The sequence below is a fragment of the Saccopteryx bilineata genome, chromosome X, assembly GCF_036850765.1.
Source record: "Saccopteryx bilineata isolate mSacBil1 chromosome X, mSacBil1_pri_phased_curated, whole genome shotgun sequence".
Taxonomy (NCBI): Eukaryota; Metazoa; Chordata; class Mammalia; order Chiroptera; family Emballonuridae; genus Saccopteryx; species Saccopteryx bilineata.
In genome coordinates, this window is record NC_089502.1 from 64,695,668 (window position 1) to 64,718,932 (window position 23,265).

The 23,265-nt window shown below is 39.3% G+C and overlaps 1 protein-coding gene across 1 annotated transcript in view; it reads left to right on the forward strand.

Moving 5' to 3' along the window:
- Nucleotides 1–23,265, forward strand: part of CHM (CHM Rab escort protein) — a 190,573-nt gene that overhangs the window by 155,848 nt on the left and 11,460 nt on the right. Inside the window, exons 12-13 of the mRNA XM_066248947.1 lie at nucleotides 190–286; nucleotides 20,844–20,942. Of these exons, the coding sequence (XP_066105044.1) occupies nucleotides 190–286; nucleotides 20,844–20,942 (196 nt within the window). The remainder of the gene's footprint in view (nucleotides 1–189; nucleotides 287–20,843; nucleotides 20,943–23,265) is intronic.

The window sequence follows — 23,265 nt, forward strand, 5'->3', positions numbered from 1 at the left end:
TCACTCTATATGATATAAATAATGCAGATATCAGACGTTAGGACATGTGCATGGTATGTGTATCAAATTCTGTTCTAACGTTTTTATAAACTGAAAAATGACACTCAGTTTGGATGTTTAACTATAATGATAGAAGAAATGAAAACGAGACCTACCAACTATATCTTATTTTTTATTTCTGCTTTGTAGATATCCATTTTGACAGTGCCGGCAGAGGAACCAGGAGCTTGTGCTGTTCGGGTCATTGAGTTATGTTCTTCAACGATGACATGCATGAAGGGCACATGTAAGCACAGTAGAGTCTGGTTCTTTGATTAGTGTTTGTTTTGGAAGTACAGAGGGTGATTATTATTACAGTTGTCAGGGTTGTGTTTATAGTTTTGTCATATATATATATATATATATATATATATGTATGTATATTATTCACTGTATTTGTTCACACAGTGTATGGTCATACAATAAGTCATTTCATACCTTCTGCTTGCTCCTAAACCTGTCCATGGCCAAATCTCCACAGGCCCTGTTGTTAAGGTCTCCAGTGAAAGAATTTCTGTGACTTTTCATTTCTTCTCTGTAATTTCCCTTAAGTTTATTAGAAACATCATTTCAAAAGAATTATTTTCTTTGCTGCTAGTTTTCATGTTTACTTTTTCTTAGAATTCTTTTTTTTCTTTTTTGTATTTTTCTGAAGCTGGAAATGGGGAGGCAGTCAGACAGACTCCTGCATGCGCCCGACCGGGATCCACCCGGCACGCCCACCAAGGGGCAATGCTCTGCCCATCCCGGGCATCACTCTGTTGCGACCAGAGCCATTCTAGCACCTGAGGCAGAGGCCACAGAGCCATCCTCAGCGCCCGGGCCAACTTTGCTCCAATGGAGCCTTGGCTGCGGGAGGGGAAGAGAGAGACAGAGAGGAAGGAAAGGGGGAGGGGTGGAGAAGCAGATGGGCACCTGTCCTGTGTGCCCTGGCCGGGAATCGAACCCGGGACTTCCGCACGCCAGGCCGATGCTCTATCACTGAGCCAACCGGCCAGGGCCAGAATTCTTAATGTTATCATTGAACTTCTACAGGTATAGAAATCCTCAGTTCATTTCTCTTTAATGAGACTAATGTTAGGTAGTACTGTATCTGTTCTTTTTCCTGTATGTATCCAGATTTGTCTCCGGCACTGGTAGATATTATGCCTTCTGCAACTTATTTCTTAAAGATGTTTCAGTAAGTAGAAATCCGCAAGTATACGTTTGACATCACCGTGCCTAGACCTACCTAGAGTATGTATTTAGAGCGGTTATGAAGAAACAAAGGCTGACATATCTAATTTGAGGTGTTCATAATCTTACTGCACACCTCATGGGACAAGACGTCACTAAGTGAGCGCAGTGTCCATTTCAGGATAAAGATGAATGTGAACTAGGCCTGGCCTTAGAAGACTCACCATCTAGTGGGATACATAAGACAAACACAAAAGGAATTCTAAAAGACAGAGTCTGAAAGTACCACAGAAGAGGTACCAGTAGTCAGTGGCCTCTAGAAATTCTGAGGAGGGAAGTATAGCACTATCACTAGCTAGAATTATTAATTTTGTAAAATCAGATTACCATAAGTTTTACTCTAACTGCTGTAAGAATTATGAGACGCAGAAGACTAATCTGCTTTGGTTCTAGGCAAGGAAAACTTGACTATGTTTTCAAGTGTAGAGCTACTGTTTACATAAAGATGGCCCAACTGTTGCCAACCATAAGGGGGAGCTTGACGCCAGCAGGGAAGGTGAAGAAACCGTCTGGTGTGGCTAGAACACTGGATTTCCATTTGCAAAGGAGCTCAGAAAAGGTTTTTTTTTTATGGCGATTGGAGATATAGGTAAATCTTTGCCTTGACAGTTGCCATTGTTTTCTCCTATTACTTTAACCAGTTTTTCACATCCTTTTATCTGCGTTAGTGACTTAGCTATAAAATAGAATGTCATTTGGTTTTCTAAAATATATTTATTTTATATTTGCAGTGGTTGTTTTGTGTGCAGTATACACACACACACACACACACACATTTTACCATGGAATAGAGACAGAGAGGGACAGACAGACAGGAAGGGAGAGAGATAAGAAGCATCAACTCATGGTTGCAGCACCTTAGTTGTTCATTGATTGCTTGCTTATATGTTCCTTGACTAGGGGGCACCAGCTGAGCCAGTGACCCCTTGCTCAAGCCAGCAACCTTGGGCTCAAGCCAGCGACCTTGGACTCAAGCCAGTGACCTTAGGCTCAAGCCAATGACATTTGGGCTCAAGTCTGTGGCCATGGGCTCATGTCTATGATCCCATGCTCAAGCTGGTGACCTTGGGGTTTCTAACCTGGGTCCCCAGTGTCCACAGCTGATGGTCTATCCACTGTACCACTTCCTGGTGAGGCTCCTACAATTCTTAAAATATTCCTATACGGGAGATATTCTTAAATCTATTTTATACAGTCGTAAACTAAAGCTTAGGATTTTTAATGGCATTGCCTAAGATTGCACTCTTTGGTAAGTGGCAGAGCAGGGATCCAAACGTGGTGTTTTCTCAGTCAGCTTGCTAGTATGCTGATGATGAAAATTCAAAACCAAACCAAACCAAACCAAACACTGCCTTCACAGACTTTTCTTTGTGTATAAATCCTAAACTCCTTGCCAACTCTTAAACAAGGGGCTTTTTGCTATCATACTATATAGAAAACAATTTCTTACATTCTGTGATAATAGCCATTCAGTGCATATTTATTGAGCTCCTATTAAATATTGTGCGTCAGTGGATACTAATGAATTAGTGCTGTTATACAGATTCAGTGTTCATAAAGCATTTAACACAATATCTGGCAACGAATAAGCATATAATGGCAGCTGCTATTACTAATAAGAATACCATGGCTAATATATACTAGGTTATTGACATTCCATATAGCAAAATATTATTATTTTTTATTTTTACTAAAGTGAGAATTGTAAGGCAGAGAGAGACAGACTGCCACGTGTGCCTGACCAGGATCCACCCAGCGTGCCCCCCAGGGGGCAAGGCTTTGCCCATCTGGGGTGTTGGTCCATTGCAACCAGAGCCATTCTAGTGCCTGAGGCAGAGGCCATGGAACCATCCTCAGCGCCCTGGCCAACTTTGCTGCAATGGAGCCTCGGTTGCGGGAGGGGAAGAGAGAGACAGAGAGGAAGGAGAGGGGGAGGGTAGAGAAGCAGATGGGTGCTTCTCCTTTGTGCCCTGGCTGGGAATCGAACCTGGGACTTCCACATGCTGGGCTGATGCTCTACTGCTGAGCCAACCGGCCAGGGCCCATATAGCAAAATATTCTTTTTTTTTTTTATTAATGGTAATGAGATGACATTAATAAATCAGGGTACATATATTCAAAGAAAACATGTCTAGGTTATTTTGTCATTAAATTATGTTGCATACCCCTCGCCCAAAGTCAGATTGTCCTCCATCACCCTCTATCTAGTTCCCTGTGCCCCTCCCCCTCCCCCTAACTCTCTCCCTCCCTCCCTCCCTCCCATGTCCTCCCTCCCCCCACCCCTGGTAACCACCACACTCTTGTCCATATCTCTTAGTCTTGTTTTTATGTTCCACCAATGTATGGAATCATGTAGTTCTTGTTTTTTTCTGATTTACTTATTTCACTCCGTATAATGTTATCAAGATCCCACCATTTTGCTGTAAATGATCTGATGTCATCATTTCTTATGGCTGAGTAGTATTCCATAGTGTATATGTGCCACATCTTCTTTATCCAGTCTTCTATTGAAGGGCTTTTTGGTTGTTTCCATGTCTTGGCCACTGTGAACAGTGCTGCAATGAACATGGGGCTACATGTGTCTTTACGTATCAATGTTTCTGAGGTTTTGGGGTATATACCCAGTAGAGGGATTGCTGAGTCATAAGGTAGTTCTATTTTCAGTTTTTTGAGGAACCACCATACTTTCCTCCATAATGGTTGTACTACTTTACAGTCCCACCAACAGTGGATGAGAGTTCCCTTTTCTCTGCAGCCTCTCCAACATTTGCTATTACCCGTCTTGTTGATAATAGCTAATCTAACAGGGGTGAGGTGGTATCTCATTGTAGTTTTGATTTGCATTTCTCTAATAACTAATGAAGCTGAGCATCTTTTCATATATCTGTTGGCCATTTGTATCTCTTCCTGGGAGAAGTGTCTGTTCATGTCCTCTTCCCACAAAATATTCTTTTTAATATGACTCTGTTTTATCTCACCTTCATGTCTGCCACATACTGTTCCTTTGAACTAAAACTGCCTTGCAAACCAGTTAAATGTGTCTTCATTCTTCCGATCCTGGTACAAGTGTTATTGCTTTTCCGTGCCTTTTCTGGCCTCAGTCATGCACATAGGCTTCTGCTTCTCTACTGAGCTAGAGCCTGAGCCTTGACCCTAAAGGCAAAGGCAACAGAAGCAAAAATAAATAAGTTGGACTACATCAAATTATAGTGAAAGGAACCGTCATCAAAAATGAGAACAGGTAACTTTTTGAATAGGAGTAGGAAAATACTCGATTTAGACTCTTAATGTCTAAGTTGCAAATTGCTCCTGAAAGTCTGTGAATGGGAACAAAGCATAAAACCACCTGATAAGAGATGACTGTATTTCCTCAGTTATAAGACGCACCCTTTTCCAAAAATTTTGGAATCTAAAAACTGGGTGCATCTTATACAGTGGTTATAGGTTTTTTGGCTTGCATTTCCCGCCTTTTTTGTGCTTGTTTTTGTGCTCATTGTTGTCAACAATTTGACTCCAGCAGGAAGAGTGAAGAAACCAACTATAGGAGAAGTTTGTACCTGGGTGAAAAAATCCTGGGATAATATCAGGAGTGAGATAGTTATCAAGTCATTTAAGAAGTGTGGCATTTCAAATGCCATAGATGGAGCTGAGGACGAGGCAATAGATGAAGACAGTGATTCATCATCAGACACAGATGAGGACAAGCTAGTGGATGGGAGTTTTGACAGTGATGAGGACTTGTATGAATTTTATGATGAATAAAAGTAGAGTTCAGTAACTTTAAGTAATACATTTTTTTTTTCAAATTTTGGGCTCCAAAATTAATGTGCGTATTTTACATAAAGAAATACAATAGACCTGGCCGGTTGGCTCAGTGGTAGAGTGTCGGCCTGGGGTGTAGGGGACCCGGGTTTGATTCCCGGCCAGGGCACATAGTAGAAGCACCCATTTGCTTCTCCACCCCCCCTCCTTCCTCTCTGTCTCTCTCTTCCCCTCCTGCAGCCAAGGCTCCATTGGAGCAAAGATGGCCCGGGCGCTGGGGATGGCTCCTTGGCCTCTGCCCCAGGTGCTAGAGTGGCTCTGGTCTCAACAGAGTGACCCCCGGAGGGGCAGAGCATCGCCCCCTGGTGGGCAAAGCGTCGCCCCCTGGTGGGCGTGCCGGGTGGATCTCGGTCGGGCGCATGCGGGAGTCTGTCTGACTGTCTCTCCCCATTTCCAGCTTCAGAAAAATACAAAAAAAAAAAAAAAAATTGGACAGAGTACCTATACAGACATTTCTCTAAAGGAGATATACAAATAACCAACAGGCACATAAAAGATGTTTAACATTCTTAAACATCAGGGAAATGCAAATCAAAACTTAATGAACTATCACCTCATGCCTGTCAGAATGGCTGTCATCAAGAAATCCAGAAACAAGTGTTGATGAGAATGTGGAGGAAAGGGAACCCTTGTGCACTGTTTCTGGGGATGCAGATGGTGCAGCCACTGTGGGAAGCAGTCTAGAAGTTCCTCAAAAATTAAAAATAGAACAACCATATTATCCAGCAATTTTGCTTCTGAAAATTCATCTGAAGGAAACAAAACACACTAATTGCAAAAGATATATGCGCCCTTATGTTTATTGCAGCTTTATTTACAATAACTAAGATACGGTAACAAACTTAAGAGTCCACCAATGGATAAAGAAAATGTCATACATATATACATGCAATGGAATACTACTCAGCCATGAAAAAGAATAAAATCTTGTTTGCAATAACAGGGATGGACCTGCAGGTGTTGTGCTAAGTGAAATTAGCCAGACAGCCAATGTTGTCTATGTGGAATCTAAAAACAAAACTAATGGACAAACAAAACAGAATCACACTTGTAGATACTGAGAACAGATTGGTGGTTGGCATAGGGGAGGCTCTTTGGGGGATGGTCGATTCAGGTGAAGGGTATCAAGAGGTACAAAGTTCCAGTAAGTCATGGGGATGTAACTTACAGCATGGTCACTGTTGTCAATCTGTTAAGTCAATGTATCAACTTTGTGTGATGACAGAGGAAAACTGGACAGACTTATTGTGAGGATTGTTACACAGTGTATAGAAATGCCAGATCATGATATTGTGTACCTGAAACCAATATAATATTGTATGTCAATTACATTTCAGTAAAAAAAAAACAAAAAACAATATAGAGTTGCAGCCCTGGCTGGTTGCTCATGGGTAGAGTGTTGGCCCAGCTTGTGTTATTCCGGGTTCAATTCCTGGTCAAGGCACATAGTATAAGTGACCACCTGCTTCTCCACCCCTCTCTCCCCCTTCTTTCTCTTTTTCTCTTTCTCTCTCTTTCCCTTTGCTGCAGCTATGGCTTGATGGATTCAAATGTGTCAGGCCCGTGCACTGAGGATGGCTCCATGGAGCCTCCACATCAGGCACTAGAAGTAGCTCAGGTCCAAGAATGGCTCCAGATGGGCAGAGCATGAGCCACAGGTAGGGGTTGTTGAGTGGGTACAGGTCAGGGAAAATGTGGGAGTCTATCTCCCCTCCTCTCACATGGAGAAGACGAAAAAAAAATTAAGCCTGACCAGGCGGTTGTGCAGTGGATAGAACGTTGGACTGGGACGCGGAGGACCCAGGTTTGAAACCCCGAGGTCACCGGCTTAAGTGCAGGCTCATCTAGTTTGAGCAAGGCTCACCAGCTTGGACCCAAGGTCACAGCTTTGACAAGGGGTCACTCGGTCTGCTGTAGCCCATACCCCCCGATCAAGGCACCTATGAGAAAGCAGTCAATGAACAACTAAGGTGCCACAACGAAAAATTGATGCTTCTTGTCTCTCTCCCTTCCTGTCTTCCCTGTCTGTCCCTCTCTCTGTCTCTCTCTGTCTCTGTCACACACAAACAAATTTAAAATGTGGAGGTAATCTACAGGATTTGTAAAGATCTCATACAAATCGAAAACCCTCAATGGTCCTGATTTTCATGCATGTCCAAAAAGACACCTGCCCTACATTCATGTTTGATATTGAATGTGACATTATTTTAAGTGAAATGGCTAAGAATTTTTTCTTCTCAAGACCTCTCCAATGCCAGCTTTCTCACTTCAGTTTTTCATAATAAAATGATCTCACTTATTTTGACTCTAAATCAGTTTATATACATAAAACCTGTGGTATATACAAATGGACTGGTTGTGGTCTTTTAGTTTCAGTCCTACAGCTTACACCCAGAACGTTGACTGAAGGAGACAATTTTGAATTCACTATTTATATTTTTGCCTTGTTCTGGAGAAAAAAAGAAGTTTGTATTTATTCTTAATTAAATCTTGTATGCTTTTTTCCATGATAGCATGCACTATTTATAACAGTGGTCCCCAACCTTTTTTGGGCCACGGACCGGTTTAATGTCAGAAAATATTTTCATGGACCAGCCTTTAGGGTGGGACAAATAAATATCACGTGACCAAGACAAGCATCAAGAGTGAGTCTTAGACGGATGTAACAGAGGGAATCTAGTCATTTTTTTAAAAATAAAAACATCGTTCAGACTTAAATATAAATAAAACGGAAATAATGTAAGTTATTTATTCTTTCTCTGCAGACCAGTACCAAATGGCCCATGGACTGGTACCAGTCTGCGGCCTGGGGGTAGGGGACCACTGATTTATAAAGTCCTAGATGATAGTTATAATACAGCTAATAATTGATATTATATATATAATAAGATTTGAGAAATACATTGAGATAGAAAGTGACATTATTTTTTTCATATACTTTTATTAATTAAAGTTTGGCTTTCCCCCTCTACTTTTCTTATGCTTTGTGCCAGTTCACAGACTTTCAGGAGTAGTTTGTAATCTGGATATTAAAAGACCTTTATGGTGTATTTTTCTGCTGCTGCCCTAATTGGCAGTCACCGATTGTCACAACTAGTTGTATGTTGTTCTGCTCTTGGTAATTAGCTTGCCTGTCTTGGGAAATAGAACTGGTCTGATAATAGCCTTCCCATTCTCCTGTTCTTTTTACTCTGTTTTAAGTAAGAAAAGAAGAAAAGAAAGGCGAAAATGCCATGTGTTTATTTTATGCTTCCAGAACCTATCTTCTGCTCATTTATTTTCTTATTTTGAATTCTCATTGTTATAGTCAGATTTCTTAGCTTACAATATTACACAGTCATTCATTCTCTTTCGTTACTTACTTTTACTTCTAAATCGCTTCATATTTTTGCATGTTTTCATAACCTTTTGAAGAAGGCATATCTTTAACACAGTAGAACACATTATTAAAAATTCACACAATTATTTCTTCACAGAAAAATTTCATTATTTCTTAGTTCAAACATCAGAAACTGATAATGCTGAATATTGATGGAGTAAGAACCCACCTTTTGAGGGAAGAGTATATGGAATTTGACGTTACTCATATTTGAAAAATATTCTTCAGAAGGATTTGTCTGTATTAGGATTTTTATTTGTCTTTTTCTGAAGTGAGAAGCAGTGGGGGGAGACAGACAGATTTCTGCATGCCCCTGACTGGGATCCACCCGGCAAGCCCACCAGTTGGCAATGCTCTGCCCATCTGGGCCATAGCTCTGTTGCAACTGGAGCCATTCTAGCACCTGAGGCGGAGGCCATGGAGCCATCCACACACAGGGCCGACACTATCGCTGAGCCAACCGGCCAGGGCCTGTATTAGGATTCCTGAGAAATGATTTTTCTTCTTTCTATTCTGTCTGCATGTTCTTGTTTTTATAGATTAGCTATGTCATGGCTTTCTCATATTTATACTCTTATATGTATGCTTATTACAAATAACCATCCATGTAGCCATTTGTTTTATAGAAACCAAAAATTAAAATATGGTATTTAGGAAGAATGAATTCTAAATATTGTTTAAATTTGACATTTTTAATCGTTAAGTAGTTTTTATTGAGACTTATTTTCCCTTACAACAATTACTTAAGGAGACAAATACATCTAGACCTTCGTCACATTGTATAAATGCCGGGCATATAGTCAGTATTACCAGCTGAGTGGAACCAAGTTCCTACACTTGCCCTAAAAATCGGGGTTATAATGATGAAATCATGAGCTCATCGTTCTCCCTGTTGGAAAAAATCACTTGAAGATTAATGTTGGCAACCGCTGTAACTGATGCAGTTATACCTGAATAAATCAAACCTAATTAAAACATATACCAGTGAGACTTTGTACCCATTTCTCACAGGTAATAAAATGCAATTTATAGAGAGTAACTGATGTGAAACCAATGATTTAGAGTTCAGTTTTTTAACAATGAAACACATAGTAAAGATACATTATTCATTAACAAATTAGCTTGTTTGTTAGACATTCTTATTACAAAATGATGGCTTTTAGAGAAAAGATGGGAATTCTTTCGTAAAAATTGAAGTCTTTATTTTTAAATACTGGGCTTTGTTAATGTCTAAATCTTGTCTTCATTAGCTATAGCAATCTATTGTAAATGTAGAGATTAATATTTTCCTTTAAAAGATATTACTGATTCCAAAGTTATTTTACTTCACTTAAATATGAGAAGATGACTTAATTAAAATTTTATAGGTACTCCATTCTTTTTTTTTTTTTTTTTTTTTTTTTTTTTTTGGTATTTTTCTGAAGTTGGAAATAGAGAGGCAGTCAGACTCCCGCATATGCCTGATTGGGATCCACCCGGCATGCCCACCAGGGGCGATGCTCTGCCCATCTGGGGCATCGCTCTGTTGCAACCAGAGCCATTCTAGTGCCTGAGGCAGAGGCCATGGAGCCATCCTCAGTGCCCGGGCCAACTTTGCTCCAATGGAGCCCCGGCTGTGGGAGGGGAAGAGAGAGACAGAGAGGAAGGAGAGGGGGAAGGGTGGAGAAGCAGATGGGTGCTTCTCCTGTGTGCCCTGGCCAGGAATCGAACCCAGGACTCCAGCACGCCAGGCCAATGCTCTACCACTGAGCCAACCAACCAGGGCCGGTACTCCATTCTTATCTAGTAAAGATTTTGTTATACTTTTTGAGTACATGCTGAGTACTCACTTGCTGCCTAATTCTGATACTCACTTTATCTTTATCTCTGTTCAGTGTCTGCTGATCAAATTCATCCATTCTTGAATCAGCACCAGCTGTTACTTTCTTCCCATTGAGAGCAGGATGGAAATGTGTGACATTTTACAGTGTCATTCAGGGTTGGCTAATGCTGTGGTACTGCATATTAAATGTTATTCAGTGACTGTATTGTGTTCAGTGGTGTATACTACTTAAATTCATGTTTGTACTATATAAAGAAAACCTTATGTTAATGTTCTAGTCATTGCATAGTAAGATAAAGTATATAATTTAATATATTTCAGTGTTTCATCTCACCAGACAGTGGTGCAATGGATAGAGCATTGACCTGGGACACTGAGGACCCAGGTTCAAAACCCTGAGATTGTCGGCTTGAGCACGGGCTCACCAGCTTGAGCATAAGGTTGCTGGCTTGAGCCCAAGGTAACTGGCTTGAGCAAGGAGTCACTGGCTCAGCTAGAGCCCCCGGTCAAGGCACATATGAGAAAGCAATCAATGAACAACTAAGGAGCTGAAAAGAAGAATTGATGCTTCTTATCTCTTTCCTTCCTGTCTGTCTGTCCCTATCTGTTCCTCTCTCTCTGTCAAAAAAAAAAAAATACACACGCACACGCACACGCACAGTGTGTCCGCAAAGTCATGGTGCACTTTTGACCGGTCACAGGAAAGCAACAAAAGACAGTAGAAATGTGAAATTTGTACCAAATAAAAGGAAAACTCTCCCAGTTTCTTACCTATTCAGTGCAGTTCGATGTGGGCTCACACACAGATTTTTTAGGGCTCCTTAGGTAGCTATCCCATATAGCCTCTACAGACTCGTCACTGACTGATGGTACCAGAATGGGGTTTCTCCACCAAACTGCCGGTTTCCTTCAACTGCTTATACCACCAAATAATGTCATTCCTATGTGGTGGCACTTCGTTATGAACATGCCGATATTCACGTTGCACTTTGGTCATGGATTTGAATTTAGCGAGCCACAGAACACACTGAACTTTCCTCTATACTGTCCACATCTCGACTGGCATGGCTCTGGGCTGCTCTGCTGTATACACGGTGTTATGTCATCATCTGCGCATGCGCACATGCTGCCACATCATCCTAAAGAAACTGGGAGGGTTTTCCTTTTATTTGGTACAGATTTGACATTTCTGTCATCTTTTGTTGCTTTCCTGTGACTGTTCAAAAGTGCACCATGACTTTACAGACAGTGTGTGTGTGTGTGTGCGTGTGCGTGTGTGTGTGTGTGTGTGTGTGTGTGTGTATGTATATGTATAAGGTCTACTGGAAAGTTCTGTTTGTTTTTGAAATAAAACAAAATACAAATTTTTCTTACCGTCAATAAACTTTATTAAATAATATAATTGCCATTATTATTAATGATTTCTTGCCAGCCTGAGGGCAATTTGTATATCCCATTTCTGAAAAATGGTTTATCTTTTGATGCGAAAATTTGAACCAGTGCTTGTTTGATATCTTCATTTTTGAATTTTTTGCCCTTCAAAAAATTTTGTAAGGACAAAAACAAGTGATAGTCGGAGGGTGCTAAGTCCGGGGAATATGGTGGATGTGACAGACATGCTTCTGTAGCATTTCTTCCTTGTTGAAATTCGTAAAAATTACGGTGGCGTAAATGAATTTTATCAGTAGCCATGGGTACACTATCGCTTCACACATCAGACTAACGTGAATCAACTTTGTTTTAGTTAATTTGCTACGTCAGTATGTATACATTGTGATACAAATAGAGCGGCACACATGAGCCAAATAAACATGTGCTTACGTGTCAAAACTTGTTGTGATAGAAACGGACAGAACTTTCTGGTAGACCTTATATATTTCAGTGTTTCAACAATTATAATTTTTCTTTTCACAAATCACAGATTTTACATTTCTTTTTTTATCCTATGCTGTGCAGATGCTACACTGTAGTCTTAAGTATGTGGCCAAAAATATCCCTAAGATATTAAAATACTTTAAGTTCACTTTCACTTTTTAGTCTCTTTAATGACTTTTCCTGGATGTCACATTGCCTTAGATTTGGCTTGATTTAGAATATTTAAGTCCATACGTGTGGAACTGAGGTTTACCTGCATGCGGATGGTATATACAAAAGGCACTCGCAAGGTAACTAAATACAGTAGTTGAATTCACAAGATGCATTCTAAGGACACACTGTGTGGGGTCGTTCAGCAGGGCCTGGGTTGAAATCTCCACTCTTTTACGTACTTGCTGATTGAGCTTAGGCAAGTTGCTCAGTCTCTCTGTGCCTCACCTTCCCTATCAATAAAATAGGAATAAGGATAATACATATATCAGGATTATTATCAGGATCCAATTCATGTAAACTGTGTATGGCGTTTATAAGTGTTCAATCAATGTTTTCACTGTAAAATAATTGCTAGATTCACAGAAGGCTCTAGGAGCCATGGAGGTGTGTGGATACCCTTGGGGACATGTCCTGGTGAACCAAGGCAATGGTTGTCCCTCATTTATTCCAGAATAATGTCCTCCTCCCAAGACACACTTCTTTCTGATCAGCAGACAGACCCGAAATGCCTAGCAGAGATTCCTTCTCAGAAAACCGGAAATGTCATGTGTTCATTATAAAAATATTTTAGTTGATTTGTTAAATGAGTTCTTATTACAGTGGAATTGAGGTTGACTAGGAAAGGTTTGAAAGCCAGGTAGAAATACCCATTAGCGTGTAGACACGGGTCAATGAGATATTTATTAGCACCTCATAGTGGGCTGTAGTCTCTCCAAATATATTCTTCAGATGGCTGAAATATATTCTTTTAGGATTGAAATTTTTAGGTTTTTTAAAAATAATTATCTTTATAGCATGCCTCACCAGTTTCCTTGCCATTCTCTACTGAATATGTGAAATCTATTAAACTTTTTCTTATCACTTAGGGATATCGTGAACATTCTTTGTCATATATCATTGTAACCCAATGCAGTCCTCAAGGCCTCCCACGTGCTTAGGAGGATTTGTCCCTGTGCCGAATGGCCCTGGCCTGGCAGGCTTGTATCATTTCCTGCATCTCCATTCTTGTTGCTCCTCCAGCTGTTTTTTGGCAGCTGTCAAGTGCTCTTTTTGGCCACACTTTGCGCTGACCTTCTTCCCCCATGTTTGCTGCTTATTATCTACAGCCAGCCAGAAACACACTAGCCACACTGGGTGAAATTGCATGTAATATTAACATAACCAAGTTTGGGCTTGTCGTTGTGTTAGTCTATGTATATTATCACATCTACTCTTAAGTGCTGAAAAGCCTTTTTTTAGGCAATTTGGGGAGTCCACTTCCTGGTTCTTGATTGTATGTAAAAAACCTCTGAATAAGCAAGATGTTACTGTAATTGCAATATAAACAGAAGTCATATTGATGAAGTTGGTGTTTTGACATACTTATAGCAATTACATTGTTGTCCATAAATATAGGACTTTTCTAAGCAACCCTAAGTTAGCCTAGTTATTTCTTTTGTGAAAATAGTAATGTTATAGCCTGACTGGTGTTGGCCCTATGGACTGAGTGTTGCCCAGGATGCTGAGGTCCCAGGTTCAAAACCCCGAGGTCACCAACTATAGCGCAGGCTCCTCGGCTTGAGTGCGGAGTTGTCGGTTTGGCTGGATCCCCCCACTCCACCCCGTCAAAGCAATCAATAAGATGCAATCAATGATCAACTAAAGTGAAGCAACTACAAGTTGATGCCTCTCATCTGTCTCTCTCCTCCTTTTCTCTCTCTCCCTTCCTGTTTCTCTTTCTCAAAAAAAGTAATATTATATGTTATTTAAATCTATAAATCAATTTAAGTTCCCCTCCCCTTGGCTTATGTAATTCAAGTTTTTGAAATTTATTGTTTTTCAAAGCTGAACAAGGCCTGTTTTTCACACATAGTTCCTCTTTCAGAACATACCTGATGTCTGTACTTTCTACTCTTTTCTTACATCCTAAACGAATCTAATATAGGATTTATTTTCTTTTAAAATCACTTATAAACAAGTGAAGCATTATCTCTGCAGCCATTCTATTTCTCATTGAGGTTCACACACTTTAACGTACTTATTCATTACTAGGCAGTTTGAAATTGTTTTTATTTCTTCTAAATAATAATGCATCAGTAACAACTGTTTTATTCTGACATTTGATGTTACAGGATGTTATTTTGTGATACAACTATATATTTGTGAAAATATAATATGAGTTTATATATACATATGTATAAAATAATGAATAATCAAGAATTTTATGTAGGTGCTGGTTTATATAATCTTTTAACTTTTATATCCTATAAAGAAAATGCTACATACCTTTCATAAAAATGAGTTTAGATAATGATTTAAAACAAACATTGGTGCCTGTTTTATTTATTTATTTTTTTTGAAAATCTGGCGATATAAATTACATTCATTAATAGTATCACGATGCACGGACTTGATTTTACAAGTAAAGTTATTTTTCCTCGTGCTATCAAGTTGACATTCAAAGGTGTTTTTCATTAAATTCTATTGAAAAAGTGCAAGATGACACTGGAGTTACTCTGGAATTATTCATGGGTTGATTTAAAAACCCACCCATATCATCAAACTCAGTTCCTCACTCGATACCATAAAGAAAATGCGTTTCTGAGCTTTTCTATCGTATTGACAAAATCATATATTCTAAGTCGGACTATATTCCACAAGTTCCATTTATCCTTTATGCCTGTATAAAGGCAAGTTATGAGTCACATTAATCCCTACGTACATAAATTATGTATGCCTAGTTAGGTTGCACAAGAAATGCATTTGCTGACTAGCCCATCATAAAGTTTCTTTAAATGCGTTTGGAACAATTTATGCCTTCTTTTGTGCAATAGACTAATAGACTGACTGCTGTGTGTGATCATCTCAGGAGCTTAAGGAATAGATTTCCTACTTTTTTCAGTAAGCATTTCCTTAGATTCTACATTTCCAGTTGTGATGCCATCAGCATTGAATGAACCATGGGCAATGAGTAAGGAGTTCAATTCATAAAACTTTAGAACTAGAATGGAATCTTGTAGGTAAACTCAGGCCACCCTTTTGTTTAATCATAAAGATGCTGAGGCCAGAGACATAAACTGACTTGACTGTGTAGATACAGAGAGCAAAAGTTACACGAGACCTGCATAACCATCGTCTACTATTTCACCCTGCTTCACTTTTAAATGTGCTCATTGCTGTACAAATTCTGAGTAGAAATCCCATTTTTCATGTGTTTAAAACAACAACAACTTCTGAGAGGGCAGTGACTCTGTATATGGAAGAGCAGCATCCCAAACCTACTTTTAGAGAACTGAAAGTGTGTTATTTCTAGTTTGGACTGGTATCTAATCCTGAATGTCAGATGCCCTTTGGTTTGGTGGTGCTCACTGACTGGCGCTCCATCCACCGAAGTTTTTTCAAGTATTACCTGGTCATTCTTTTATTTTTTTCCTTCTTCTCCAAATATGAAGAGGGAAGGTAGAGGGACAGAGTCCCACATGCGCCCTGACTGGGATCCACCTGGCAACCCCCATTTGGGGCCGATGCCCTGTCTATCTAGGATCATGGTAACAACTGAGCTATTTTTAGCACCTGAGGTAGAAGCTCTACAAAGCCATCCTCAATGCCCAGGGCCAGTGCGCTCGAACCAATCGAGTTATGGCTCTGAGAGGGGGAGAAAAACGGGGAGGGGAGGCAGAGGAGTGCATAAGAAGATGGGTGCTTCTCCTGTGTGCCCCGACTAGGAATCAAACCTGGGACATCCACACACCAGGCCGACGCTCTATTACTGAGCCAACCAGCCAGGGCCTTACCTGTACATTCTATGAATTAATGCTTATTTTGCACCAAGATTTCCTTTTTTTTCTTTCATTCTTTTTTATTTTTTTGGAGAGAAAGAGAGAGGGGGACAGATAGGGACAGACAGGAAGGGAGAGATGAGAAGCATCATCTCATAGTTGTGGGACCTTAGTTGTTCATTGATTGCTTTTTCATACATGCCTTGACCAGGGAGCTCTAGGTGAGCCAGTGACCTTGGGTTCAAGTCATCGACCTTTGGGATCAAGCCAGTGACCATGGGATCATGCCAATAATCCCACTCTCAAGCTGGATGAGCCTATGCTCAAGTCAGCGATTTTGGGGTTTCAAACCTGGGTTCTCAGAGTCTCAGGTTGATGCTCTATCCACTGTGCCACTGCCTGGTCAGGCTGCCTCAAGGTGTTTTTAATGCCAACACAAATCTGTATGTTACCGACAGATGAATTGTTATAACATTTTGCTATCTTTTAGCCCATTAAGCCTTGAAGCGGTTGCTAAGTAAATTGAAAGAAGCCTAGTTTATAAACGCTAGAGTCAGGCTTTAAAATATATTCTTTTAGTCCGTTATAATTTCACATGATGCGAGTAGGTAACATTTCCACTTCTATTACATCTTCAAATCCTTAGTAATAGTTGTTAACTTTACTAATTTAGGGGGCACTTACCCCATCTGATCTAATTTGTGGTTATTTTTAGCATTTATTGAGCAAGTTAATCCTGTGGAGAAGTATTAAGTTCCAGAATGCAAAGAAGCATTTGATACAGAGTTAAGTTTTAGTGGAAATGTGACGTGTCTTGTAAGTTTGGTTTTTGGCCTACAAAATTTTTCTTATGTACTCTTTGAACACTTATAAGTTGACATAATACTGTTTTTCATCATAAGATTCAAATAATTGCCAAGAATTCATTTTTAACCCTATAAATATTGATACAGAATGGTAAAACTTTAACATCACTCTTTAAATGTATTCAGTTGAATTAAGTACCATAGATATTTGATACCCACTATCATCCCATTTAAAGAATATATGGGAATATAATTATATTTTTAATTTTTAAAATTTTTCTTGGTCAATAAGCTTTTGGATTAAACAATGCAATTCTTATTTGAATAACAATTACACTATTATAAATAGATTATAATTTTGCTAAAGGGCTATTAAACACATTTATTGAACTGCATTGATTATAAAGTGAGAAGAGGCTAGGTTGAGCATCCACACAGTGACCTTTAGTTACTGTGCCCTTGAGAAGCCTCGTGTCTTTGTACACATCCTGGTTTGGTGACTGCTGCCCCGCGTGATGGGCTGCACAGTGCGCAGGAAATTATTGCAGTTACCTAACATCATCTTGTGACTAACAGCAGACCCTCTGGAGACGGACCTGGGGGCTTGATTTCTAGCTCTGAGTCCCAGCTCTCCCTTTTACTAAGTGCATGCCCTTGGGAAATCTGCTTACCTCCACCGCTCCTCTGTTCTTTCACCTGAAAAATGAGGGTAAAGGTTGGCTTTTGCGTAGTCTCTCAGGCTTAGAATAGTGCCTGACAAATGCCAATTCTAGATCATCTTTTACATTCTTTTGAAAATTTTATAGGTAAATCTTAAAGTGTCTGAGAACCTATCTCAGGCAGAGGATTAGCCATTGGTACTTTCCTTCCCTCTGTCCTGGTTGATTAGATAATTTTCTACTTTCATATAAGAAAGTAGTGATGTTTCCCCATGCGTTTGTTTGCATGCATGTTTGTGGGCACACGTGTATGTTTAAGTGTGTGAGCACTTAATGCCTGCCTACAACAGGAAAGCTAATTATATTTAGCCATGGGTATTTATTGAACACTCACTGTGAGTGACAATTATTTCTGATAAAGAAGAGAAAAATGATTCAAGAACGTGCCTTTACAAAAGTCAAGAGGTATAAAGATGGCTAGGCCAACATTGAAAATATTATGAATTTTAAAAAAATACCAATCAATAATCTTTCATAATAGAAAAGAATGAGTGAAGTTGGAGTGACCTGTACCAGGAGGTGACAGCAGCAGCAGGAAAAGTAGGATGTGTATGGAGAAAAAATAGTCATTTATATCTTAAGTTTGTGGATAAATTAATAAGGTAGTATCAAAATGATAACAAGGTGTGGGTATTAGAATACAGGCTATAAATGTCTAATTTTTCTTTCCACAAATTGCTATAAAAATCATGAAGTATAAGATAGTTTTCTGAGCCTGACCAGGTGGTGGCGCAGTGGATAGAGCATTGGACTGGGATGCGGAGAACCCAGGTTCGAAACCCCGAGGTCGCCAGCTTGAGCGCAGGCTCATATGGCCTGAGCCCAAGATCCCTGGCTTGAGCAAGGGGTTACTCACTCTGCTGTAGCCTCCCAGTCAAGGCACATATGAGAAAGCAATCAATGAACAACTGAAGTGCTACAACAAAGAATTGATGCTTCTCATCTCTCTCCCTTCCTTCCTGTCTGTCCCTCTCACTGACTCTTGGTCTGTCTCTGTAAAAAAAAGAAAAAAAAAGTTATCTGACTTACTACTAGACATTTTTGCCAGCACTCCCTGGGCTGAACTCGGTTATCTTGTTAGAAAACATCAAGGATATATTTGTTCCAGGGTATTTCTTTTGTCCATCCTGTTTTATCCTGTTTTACAGAACTAGCAGTTTACCTCAAGATATTTTTCAAAATACTCTTTTTTATTTATATTTATGTTTATCTCCTTTTTCTCTAGTACACATTAATTGAATAGGAAAGAACTGGAAAATTGAGGACTTTTACATGAACATTGGTGTTTCATGAGACTGTAGGAGGAGGAGACAGGACAGTTTGTCTTGAGTGTTATATCAGGTATTTCTCCCTTTGTAGTTCTATACTCTGTTTAATTCAGCAGTTTATACTGGAGAGTTTATACTCCGTCCTACCATGTTTATATAGCATTTGATAAATTTAAGTTAATTAGCAGTAATTTTGTTGTGAAGGTTATTATACCTCTTGAAATAATTAGTACCATACATCCTACAATATCCCAGAACCAACGGGAGTTGTTACATTCATGTAAAAACATTACTTAAGCCCTGGCCGGTTGGCTCAGTGGTAGAGCATCAGCATGGCATACAGGAGTCCCGGGTTCGATTCCTGGTCAGGGCGTACAGGAGAAGCACCCATCTGCTTCTCCACCCCTCCCCCTCTCCTTCCTCTCTCTCTCTTCCCCTCCCGCAGCCGAGGCTCCATTGGAGCAAAGTTTGCCCGGGTGCTGAGGATGGCTATGTGGCCTCTGCCTCAGACGCTAGAATGGCTCTGATTGCAGCAGAGCGACGCCCCAAGATGGGCAGAGCATCGCCCCCTGGTGGGCATGCCGGGTGGATCCCGGTCAGGCGCATGCGGGAGTCTGTCTGCCTCCCCATTTCCAACTTCAGAAAAATACAAAAAAAAAAAAAAAAAACAACATTACTTAAATAAGATAGATCTTTTATTAGGCCCTACATGAGACAGGAACCTTCTTTAAAATATCACTTACTTTGGTAGATCTGAAAAAATAAATATGACAAAATTTGATTTTAGCCCACATGGAATCCCTCAATTTATGCCTAGATATATATATAGAATAGGGGAATGCGGAATGAGTTTTTTAGGATTCTTAGTCTAATGTTGATGCTCTTGATAAACTTTGATCTATATTCTTGGGGTTTAAAAAAGTCTAGTAGTCTGAAATACACTTTCAGAAAAGTAGTGAGTATGTTTTTGTACTGGTGTCTTAGGGGAAGGAATTTCTCTATGCATTTTTCTTAATGTATATAGAATTTCTGCTATTATTCTTTCCTTAACAAGCCCTTTTCAAGGCTGTGGGAATTTCTCCTTAGCCCTTTCTTTCATGATATAGAAATTTTCATCCTTCTTCTGCCTCTGTGTGCATGCCTTTAGAAATTCTAAATGCATTAGGCTGCAGTCTCTCTCTTATGCGGAGGGCTATTTTTGGTACATGATATTCACTAACCCAAACACTCTCTGAGGTCCAAGCCCTATGATTTTATAAATGCAAAAGGGAGTGATTTGGAATTCCTGAAAATAGTATAGACCCTTTTAACTGGTGCCATTTTATGGACTTTCAGGTATATGTATGATTCAGACTAAGCTAACAGTGTTCCTCCAAAGAGTTTCTTAGAGGACCCTCTAATGAATAGATGATTTGTTGTTAACTTATCAGTAAAGTTTGTATAAATGGTTTCTTCTGTCTGACAAATATGAAGTGTTCTCTCAGTAAATAAACACTGTACTTTTGGTCTTTTGTACACACTTATTTTGCTTATCAATTCATTATCAACCCTCTTTGGGAATGTTGTAAGGATAACTTAAGCTCCTTTTGTGTGCATAAGTGCTGTCCTGAGCCTTTCTACTTGGCAGGTTTTACAAAATGAACCAGAAACTGTTACTTCTTCTCGGGCCTTTGTGTGCTGTCATAGGTTTAATTAGCACATATTTTAGCTATTCAGTTAACAAATACAGCGTATTGTTATGTTTTCATGTCTCCCTTGCACTAGATTATAAACTCCTTGAAGTCAGGCGCATGGCAGGCTCAGCTGCCCATTTCCCAGGGCACTGGGAAACAGTGAAGTTTGTGAGGACACAGTGAAATTCGTGGCAAGCACGAACTCGAACTATTCTTGTTTTTTTTTTAAACAGGTTTGGTTCATTTGACTTGTTCATCTTCTAAAACAGCTAGGGAAGACTTAGAACCAGTTGTGCAGAAGCTGTTTACTCCATATACCGAAACAGAGACAGGTAAGGATGATAATCATAAACAACCTTCATGATGGAAATGTAACGTGACCACTTTCCTCTTAAATATCTCATGCAAGTTTGTGCAATCTGAACCAAAATGCGAAGAATTCTGCAACAGTGCTTCCATGCTTTATTAGGATGATGAAGCACACTCCTTTCCTAAAAATGGGGAAATACCCACTCTGCAATGGTAAGGAAAAATATACATTGTACGTACAATGTATGTAATTAAGTGCAAAAATTGTACATTTATATGTGTTTTATATGTATATACTCACATGCATAGAAAAAAAACTGCCGGGAAATCTCAATTTTGGTGGGATTGGGGACAATTTTTTTTTCAAATTTTTTTTTTACTCATTTTAGAGAAGAGAGACAGAGAGAGAGAGAAGGAAGCATCAACTCCCATATGTGCCTTGACCAGGCAAGCCCAGGGTTTTGAACTGGCGACCTCAGTGTTCCAGCAAATTTTTAAAATATTCTTTATTTTATAGGCCTTGTGCAAGAGTATATATTCCTTTATCAGAAAAAAAGTTGTCTTCATTTATGAAAAAAAACAGTTCAACTAAAAGATTAAAATATTAATTGACAAATGTAGTAATACTTCCTAAATAATTATTGTCTTTTAAATGTATAGCTTGTTAGTGATCTGATAAATACTTAGTTCTCAAAATAGATGTGCCACCATGCCTTCATAGTGGAAAAATGCTTTTCAACCACAGATTTTTAAACTTGTTTTCCTACATTATAGAACAGTGAATGGAGCAAAGTGTAGTGAACTTTGTGTGTAAGTAAGAGATCAAAACCCAGCCTGGTGGGTCTGCATGTATATGAAGCAGGAGTGGTTTCTGTTGTAAGATCTGCGTGTCCCTTTGAGCCATGTTCCAATTCCTCACAGGTTCACGTCTTTTTCTTTGAATGTTCCATTTGTTCAGGAAGTCATTCATCTACTCCTACATACTATTTCCTTTTAGTTCATCTCCTGTGTGTCTTACTTGTTTTTTTAATACAGAGGTATTATGTAGATGGTCATTTCTGTTTACATAAGAAAACAACCTGCTCTGTTTTCTGAAGCTAATAGCAATATAGAGCTGCCTGAATAAAATCCTGCAATCTAAAAATTTACTTCACTTTGGTTTGGAATTCAATTGATTTCATATTTGCATTCTGTTCATTGAAAAGTCTCATATAATTGTCTAGATTATTGTTAAACATTTGGATGAGCCCTGGCCAGATGACTCAGTTGGTTAGAGCGTCATCCTGAAATGCAGAGGTTGCTGGTACGATCCCCGGTCAGGGCACATACAGGAACAGTTCAATGTTTCTGTCTCTCTCTCCCTTATTCTCTCTCTGAAATCAATAAAAAATTAAATAAAAAAACACATTTGATTGCACAGTATGGTACATGATAATATTCCTCAACTTAATTTTGGAGTCACACTTTTATCCTTGGCTTTAATTACTTTGCTTATAAAAATCTCTGAATTTCTTTTTTATTTCTGAACTCTTTAATAATACTTTATTTTCATTGTGTTGTAGTCTCAAATAATACACTAAATTTGAATGTCGTATCATTGTTCACTTTTTAAATGAATTTAATTCTCATTTTTAAAAAATCAAGTGAGGGAAATTACATATTCATCACTTAGGATCCTCTGGCCATTTTCCATTTTAAAACATTAATCTTAATGTTTAAAGTAATCCCGTTTTGGAATGATGTATTGTTTGGGACCTGAGTGAAATTCTTTAGTGACAACTCTGCTCAGAGGGGCCCTCAGGTGCACTGAGGCACTGAGCAGCTAGTTTTCGCCGACACATGGGCCTTTTTATCATCAGGATGAGGTAGTGGTCATATTTTAATTAAAATGTCAGAACAAATACTGTTAGAGTTATTGAAAATGAATCACCAGATAAAGCGAGCACTGGGCCATGGCAGGTCAGAGAGGCAAAGTCACCTGCAGAAGAGAACTCCATTCATTTTCCTGCCTAAATGAGGGCAAAGGAACTTGATGAGCAGTATGAACTTTTAATACATTAAAACGCATTCCTCTGGGCAGCAAACGGCCCTCTTCTTACTGATTGATGGCCCTTATGATTATGTTTTGATTTTTTTGACAATGATATGAAACCTTTTGCTTTAGAGCATTGTAAATATTTTGTTTTAAAATGTGTGCCAAAGGAATAACTTTGAGTTTATTTTGTTTCCTTTTTATTTGAGTTCTCAGCCCTGTGTAGTGCTGTGCTTCATATGCCTTTGTGAGTGTCGGCCTTGTCACTGGACAAGGAAGTGTATTTATTGCGAAAGATAATGTTCACCTCTCAA